Consider the following 8,780-nt stretch of genomic DNA (forward strand, 5'->3'; position numbering starts at 1 on the left):
CGAGTGTATGCAACCAGAAATACTTCCATCCCTGCAACATACGGCCAAGATTTCACGAGAGGCTAAATGACCCAGGCCATTCCATACTTGTGCGCAAGTCCTATAATTTTGCGCGTTATTTAAATTTGACGTTCACGGACTTAGAAAATATCGCAAATTTATTGTTTAAAAATTAGAACAACACTTGCGTATCTAATAAGAAACAATACAATAAAAGACCTTTTTTATGTAGTAAACTCATTTATACAGGCTGTCCCAGAACTCGCAAGTCAGCTGTTAACTGTGAATTTTAATATTTAATCCAACAAGGATTCTACAACAACAAACGTGAAAAGTATATTAGTTTTGAAATGAAAACGATTTTAAGATAACCAATCACACACGCCTTCCTGAAGGTAACTCTACTAAATGTATGGATTTCCGAGGAAACGATTTTAGATGTTGCTGGTAAAAAAAACTGTGGTGAAATGTTTGGACAACGAGTTTTATAAGGGTTGATTTGGGGCACGAATCCCAGGTCTAGAAAACGACCCGTAGGCGAGTTTTTAATGTTATTTTTTTAGATTTTTTTTTAATTTTTAAATAAAAAAATTAAATTTTCAAATTCTAGGGAATTTTGTATTATGTAATTGGTAAGTCAAGGTAACGGATGCAACTACATGTTAAAAAGTAGAGTTTGAACATTAATATTGGTGTAATAATACACTGAAATATTGATAAAAATTTTCTTGGAGATCCATTAAACTACTAGATAGCCATAAACGACTCCAAATTGAATACAATAATAGACCTATTAAAAGATTCTAAAAACATAATTATATCTTTAGTTTGTGTTCTACTCATCTACTGTTTTTTGCCTTACGCGCAGCACGTGGTACAGTACCATGCGGTACATGTAACAACAAAGCACCCAAGTTACTAACGCATGCGTATTGGTAAGGATCCTCCTGGGTTATTTAGCCTCTCGTCAAGATTTCAACTCCTTCTTTAATCTAAATCTAAATAAATTGTTGATCGCACCGTATTGAGGCTCACAAGGCTTAAAGTGTCGCATAAACTTACAGATATCAATGAAATAAATATGGAAGCAATTTTGTAAATAATAATGTAATAGCACATATTTCTAAAAGTTTGCACAAAGATCTAGAAAAACAGCTTAGATAATACGTAGACGAGATATTTTTACTTATTGGAAAGTATGGTAAAAGTAGTTTTATAGCCCTTTTGCTAATAAACTGTAATAAACCCTATAACAGGGTGGTTTTTCTAATCTGTTTAATGAACCATTTTCAAAAAGTATCTATCCTTGTAGCATACGGTATCTACACATATCACAGGAAATTCGTCAAGGTACCATATCATGTGCATTACGATTTGCATTGTAAAGTAGAGCGTCAATAATCCGAACCTCGGTAATCCGAACGTTCACTAATCCGAACGATCTTGCAACCGTGGTTCGAAATTAAATTACGGAATCGCGTCGTGGAAATGAAATCGCGATAATGAATTTCAGTTTTTTGTTTATAGAAATAAAGCTGGTTGCAAGAAAACGGGAACTGTCAAAATAAAATTGACACATTTTTACAATTTTTTCATAAAAACTTTTCGTTTCCCGTTTTTTTGCAACAATCTGTACATAATGTTGACTCAAGTTGCAAAAAACCACTTGTCATTTGCAACAGCATTTTTTTCATATTTTTGAACTAGATAAGGGCAGAAAGGGACCAGAAAATCATAGTTTGGGTTGAATATTTTCCATATAAGTACAGTTTTAAAGTAATTTCAAACGACTAATGCCATAAAATTGCTGTTGCAAATCCAAATTGATTTTTTGCAACTTGAGTCAACTTTATATACCTTTGAGTTCTGGTATGCAGGTGATTTATTTTTGTAGAGATATTTTCATATTTGGTGGCGGAAACAAAAGACTGAGAAATGTCACAAATTTGTATTGTCAGTGTCAAATTTCTCAAAGACGTTCGTGATTTCGACAGAAATGCAGCAAATTGGAAATAAGAAAGTCATTCATCGTCGAACTAGAGAAATAATTTGTAATACGTTTGATTATATGAGAATAACTTTTCCTTTTGAAGCACTGACAAAAATTGGTTTCCTTAAAATTTGTTTTTTCAATCTATTTAGCGAAAATTTAAATTTACCTAGACATTCCTTTTTACGGCGTTTATGAGAAATTTGACACTGACAATACATTTTTGTGACATTTCTCAGTCTTTTGTTTCCGCCACCAAATATGAAAATATCTCTAAACTCGTATGTATCGTATGATCAAAAAGTCTTTGGATCAGAGTTGCCGTGAAATTAACAAGCTATCTATGAAATTATTTATTTCAATTATTTTTGACATTTACTTGACAACTTTCAAGTTAGCAGGTTATAATTCAAAACGTTTCAATGAGAACATAAAATGTTTATTATTAAATCATACTAGAGTAACGGAAATTGTAGTGAAAATGGTAATTGGGTTTATTCGCCTCGTTTATGTTTAAATGAGTTCCGTGACAGATTAGCGCTACTTTGAAGTACAATAAAAACTACGGGCAGTAGAAGTAAATAATTCTATAGATGGTTTTTACATTTCATTGCTATCGCGATCCAAAGACCTTTTGATCATACGATATTTTCAACTACATACTACACTGAACTCCAAAATCAACGCATCACTTTGATTTTTTTAATTAAAAAAGCAAGTTTGAAACATTTAAAAAATATATCAACAATAACAGCTGAACCATGGGAAATATTTTCAACACATTTTCTTACAAAAAAAAGCACATAAATGTACCGGGTGATTTTAAATGATTGTGACTTTTTTTCTTAAGTTGGGAACATTTTTCATAAATTATTTTGGCAAACTTGATACCTTAATCAACACATTGGCGTACGTACGTCATTTTGACATTTTATGTATTAATAAATTGTGTCAAATAGGCGAGGACGCCATGTTTATGTCAACTATCACATTAAAAAGCAGAATAACCAACAATAATATTACCAACCTATGAAAAAAGTCACATTCATTTAAAATCACCCGGTACAAAAAAAAATACAAAAACTCGAAAAAGTAACATCACGAGTAAAAATGAGAAATGGAAAAAACCATCTAAATTTAAAGATTATTTTCCTGAAATCTTGTATTGTCTCCTCTAGCGTTAATTACAGGTCGATAACGTTCTGGCATGTTAAGAATGAGGTTTCTGTTAGGTTTTGGCCTATATTTTCCCAAATATCCAGAAGTGCTCTTGTTAGCTGACTGAAGTGATTTGGATACCCTTCCATTGCCCGTAACCGTTTTTCCATATTATCCCATAAGTGCTGAGTTGGGTTGAGGTCAGGGTTACGTGCTGACCACTCCATAACTCAATTTTCAATATTCCCAAATTAGTCGGAAGCTACCCTTGCAATATGTGGCCGTCCATTATTCTGCATATAAATGAAGTCTTGCCCTTCGAATGGGGCAAATGGTACAACAACAGGTTCCAAGATGTTCGTGATATATCGATGTGCATTTAAATTGCGTCTATCTAAAACCACCAGTTCTGTAGCTACGTCTAAAGATATTCCTGTCCATACCATTATTGACCCTCCTCCAAAACTCTCTTTAGTAACGAAATTACATTGCGCACATTGCTCACCAGGTCGTCTATACACTATTACCTGTCCGTCAGACTTGTATAGACAGAACTTGTATTCATAGAAGACCAAAACTCTGCGCCAATCTTGTTCGACCCAATTGACATGTTCTAATGTAAAGTTTAAGCAGGCCCTTCGAAGGGCTGCAGTTAACTTGGGTCCACTAGCTGGTCTTCTCAGATGTATCTGATCCTCCTTTAGTCGTTTTCTAACCGTATTTTCACTCAGACGGAGTCTAACATACGATCTTAAAAAATAGGAGAGCAGTGAGAAACCCTTCTCTAATGCTTATTAATCTTAAGTAGTGGTCCTGGTGAGGTGTTGTGATTCGTTTTCGGCCTTGTCCAGGCCTCCTTGTGTGTCGTCCAGTCTCCCGACGTCTTCTTAGAACTTTAGATACGATAGATTGGTTCGAATTAAAGCGATATGCTATAGTCCTCTGACTCTTTTCACTCTGAGCTAACAAAAGCACTTGCACGAACTTTTTAAATGCTAAGTTGTTCCTAATATCACCCATGTTAAAAGTAAATTAAAATTTGTGTCAATACTGAGTCAATTTTTCAACTGCTAGGTATTAAAAAATTATTTTCTAGTAAATTTCAAAATTTAACAAAAACGATATTTTTACTCATTTTTGTAAACAATGGCTGAAAATTTTAATTACATTTGTAGCATTATCTATGCTTCTCCTCTATTTTCAGTGTGCATAACAATTTTTTGCTTTAAAGTAAAACTCTTCAAAAAAATCGTAAAAATTCAAGTGATGCGTTAATTTTGGAGTTCAGTGTATTCAGTAGCAATTTTTGATCATCCGAACATTTTGATAATCCGAACCACCTTCGGTCCCAATTAGTTCGGATTATCGACGCTCTACTGTACTTCACACACAATTTATTGTTTATGTTTATTATTATTTATCCTCAAAGTTGGCGTTGAAGAGTCGATTGTGAACTCGTCAGTCTGCAGATTAAAAACACAAACAACGCAAAAACTGAGGTTAGATTTAAACAGCTGATCCGTGATCTGTAACCCGTGGGGTGTGTTCACAATCGACTCTTCAACGTCTACTTTGAGGATAAATTTAAATGAACACCCGATATATGTATGTTTAAATGAACATCGAAAAAATGAACTAGTACAGTGCCTCCAAAAATAGACAATGACAGATAAAACTTGTTTACACGTAATAGTTTGAAATGAATTTTATTGTTGTTATTGTTTCATTTGTGAGGTTGTTGCAAAATGTATGTCGAGCACATACGCATTACTCCCACAATCAACTCCCATCATTACAATGTTAAATTTTATTGTTAACAATAATGAGTCACCACAACCTCGTAAATTTTGCTCACAAGTACAAAATGTTAACCACGGACAATACACTTTGGTAATAACAGTAGCAAACATGTGGGTATGATTTAAAATACCTACATTTCCGTTAGACGAAAGTGAAATATTTACTTCTAAAATTGGTCGGCAGTCTCTCACGGCATTGTTATTGTTTACTCAAACGCGTCAACAATTACGAAACTGACAAGGAGATACAGAATATCAACAGATATGTCAAATGTTGTATTTATTGACACACAATCATGTAGGAGATAGTATTTTTTTTAGGAAACGACTTGAACCAGAAACATGTCTTTCGAATTTTCTGCAAAACAGATAAATTGATTATCTTTATGTACGCGTCAGTAATTAAATGGTAATTATTTTTATCGCCTATCAAAGAAATGACCAGCGAGTAATCTCGACCGATTCAAAAATACATTTTTTGATATCTTCTTTGATATGGAATGTAAATACACTTGTCAAATTCGCACATGTCAAGGCTATCATAGATATTTTCTTTAGTTAGCACAATCAAAATCGTGTGTGGATAAATTGAACTAAACCAGGGTCGGCTCTATCCATGTGAACCTGAACACAGTTATACCTATTATAAAAAAGGACACACCCCGTTGAGGCCGGATTTACTTAACATTACAGAAATTTTTATCATGTACTGATATTGCAACTGCAAATAACAATGAACAACATTTACGAATGTTTATTCAGCTCCATCGACAATAAAGTCATACATTTTGACCATTTATGATCACACCAGGTCCGTAAAAATAACCTACCTTAACACACACGGTGATAGTAATACGTAAGTTTTTTTTTAATCTTAACAACGCTTTTTTTTTTGTTTATTAAAGTACATATTTTACTGCAATAACTTTTCGTGCTTCATTGTGCATGAAGGTGTAAAAGCATAGGCGGGTATGGGTTTTAGGATCAAACTTATTTTAATTTTTGATCAGGAAAGTTTTCGAAAAAAATGATTAAGGTGTTTTTCTTTTGACGAGTTTTAACATCCTGTATTACTAAATGAGCCAGAATAATCATAAAAACTAATACTGTTAGTATTTTAGAGACTGTCACTTATTGTTCAGCAAATATTAAAGATAATTTTATTTCTTTCATTTTACTCGTTGCAAACTTCAAATTGAAAAAAGGTTCAAATTTCGAAAAAAAACTTTTACTTGTGATTTTAAAATTGTGGAAAGAAACAAAATTATTTGCGTGATTTTCTTTGCTACTTCAGTATCCGGAAACAATGCTTCTTTTACTTTTCACGCAATATAACATTATATCGTGTAACACAACCACAGAGCGTGATTACACTGATTACAAAAAAATATATAATTAGAGGATAACTGCGGCAACACTATTTATGTTATTATTTTTACGTTGTTGTGGCCGGAAGCAACACTTCCTCCGCTTTTAAGCGAGAGCCGGCCCTGGACCCAGCTCTCTCCGCCGAGTAAAATTTGGTTCGTCTTCCCAAGACAAGGAAACTTTGAAAGGCGCGTCTTTGTTGCCCAATGACCCCGAAACCGCCGACACACCCACGAAAACCTCTCTTTGTGCCAAATCCCTGAGCTCTGGGAAATCTCTGAAAAAGTCATCGGCCCGTTTACTAAGGGCACTTTCTTTTGTCAATTTGAACTCAGAAGCGTGAGCACGGCCGCCGCGATGTTGTCATCGATCGCTGAGGACAAACACGACGGGGCTTGCCTCTGACGTAGTATCAGTGAGACACGCTTTCATGACGTAAACATCACGACCGTGGTCGCTGATATCAGCCGGCTTGCACGTGAACGTCACGCTCGTGATCACGCGGCCGTTGCATGACCACTCGACTGCGATTGGTCGAAGGCGACGAGCCCCCGTTTCCGATTGGCTGATTCGGCGCTTCAGCGCCAAACACACCCCAAAAGCTCATGCCAGAGCAATAACATCACGAAACGCACGAATACACAGATTCATTTTAACGTGGACACCACAGAAGAACAGTTGTTAACAGTTCAACGACAATCAGTGATGGTGTCAAGCATGATGAACGAAGGAGTCGCACATCTCCTCTCACCCCCGAGCACACCCCCGCTCAAAATCGTAAGTTGCACCCTGTTTTTTCCGATTTCGCCGTTCTAACTGTGTTTTTGTGACAGATGTCCGACGAAGAGTCAAGTCTTCAGGAAGTTCGGACGATCCTGGAAAGGAAACGCGCGTCTCCCATCTTGCTCACCCCGCAACCTTCGGATTCCGAGAGTGAAGATCTCGAATACCCTCCGAAGAAGCGCTTCTGCAAGAATGAGACCGAACTCGCCCGCCGCCTCCTCAGCAATACACCGCCCCCAGAGCAACCCCGCACTTTCTCCGTGATAATGCGCGCCAACAAGGACGGCTCGTGCACCCGCACCCCTGTGCCGCTGCACCCCGTCCCCGAAGTGAACATCCTGAAGAGCCTCAAGTTCAAAATGGGCACCCGCAAGGAAGAAGTGTTCGTGAACAGCAAAGACACGGGCAAGGAAGAGACGCCGAAAGCTCAGCAAAAAGTCCTCTTCCCCACGATAGCCCCCAAGTTGAGCCACCAGCCTCAGGCCCTGCTCGTCTCTGCGGACGGCAGAACGACGCTCATCCCCGCTCACCTGGTCCTGCTGACCCAGCCGCCGCAGCCGCAGCCGGCCCGGCGCAGGGTCTACGAGTGCACGTTCAAAGGGTGCAACAAGAATTACTTCAAGTCGTCGCATCTTAAGGCGCACAACAGGAAGCACACCGGGGAGAAGCCCTACAAGTGCGAGTGGGAGGAGTGCGGCAGGAGGTTTTCGCGGTCGGACGAGTTGTCGCGCCATAAGCGGACTCACACGGGGGAGAAGAAGTTCAAGTGCAGTGTGTGCCAGAGAGGGTTCATGAGGTCGGACCATTTGGCTAAGCACGTGAAAAGGCACGCGAAAGACAGACCCGCCGTGCAGTCGCAGAGGATCAATCTCGTACCTGCCCTGCTGCGGCCCTTGCAGCCGGCTCCCGTAGGGGCGGTCTAGGCCCCGGCTCGTTTCTACGCCCTCACTGCTACCGACTACCACACTCTTAGATCTAGGAGGCGTACGCCCGACTGACTTCTCATTGTAAATACATTCCATTTCTTCATCGACTACATCAATTGTTAACACTAGATAGATACATTACAATGTTATCTGTGATTTTTTATATTTATTTATTTTAGACAGTAGCTCACATTAACTGTATTACATCTCGTGTATTATGTACCTATGTTACGTTTGTAAGAACTAAAATATCTTAAAACTGAAAAATATAGAATTTTTTTTATAACGTACCAACGTGTTTCATTAAAATGCATTATTTTGCGTTGCGGATACGCAACGTAACAGCGGATCACTTGGAAATAAGTCAGCCAAGTTGTTACATGTATTAGCATTCATTTGCATTAAGAACTTTCGTCCTTGTGTTACTTACTATATCAATGGATTCCAAGGAAGGTCATCTTTACGATAAAATTGTTTTAATTCCACGTCCACTCAAAAATTGTAAATATTACGGTAAACTATAAATTGACGTCAATTAAGTATTTAAAGACAATGATTTACAAAAATTACTAATTCTCACTCCTGGACGCTTTTCCGTCAGGGAAAGCAGAACTAGAGAAAAGTTAAACGATGTGTCAAAGATCTATCCAAGACCCAACCAATATATTTCTTATTGCCGAAACTGTTTGATTACTACGCAGTTAACATAAATATCAATATAAGCTAAATTTTATGCTTTTCATTGAATTTGACTTT

The 8,780-nt window shown here is 37.4% G+C and overlaps 1 protein-coding gene across 1 annotated transcript; it reads left to right on the plus strand.

Moving 5' to 3' along the window:
• Nucleotides 1–6,926: 6,926 nt before the first annotated feature.
• On the plus strand, nucleotides 6,927–8,314 carry cbt (cabut). Its single transcript, XM_069046749.1, has 2 exons — nucleotides 6,927–7,092; nucleotides 7,149–8,314. Exons 1-2 carry the CDS (start codon nucleotides 7,021–7,023, stop codon nucleotides 8,019–8,021), a joined length of 945 nt encoding a protein of 314 aa, XP_068902850.1. The 5' UTR covers nucleotides 6,927–7,020; the 3' UTR covers nucleotides 8,022–8,314.
• Nucleotides 8,315–8,780: the final 466 nt, after the last annotated feature.

Source organism: Tenebrio molitor, chromosome 5 (genome assembly GCF_963966145.1).
Source record: "Tenebrio molitor chromosome 5, icTenMoli1.1, whole genome shotgun sequence".
NCBI classification, from domain to species: Eukaryota; Metazoa; Arthropoda; class Insecta; order Coleoptera; family Tenebrionidae; genus Tenebrio; species Tenebrio molitor.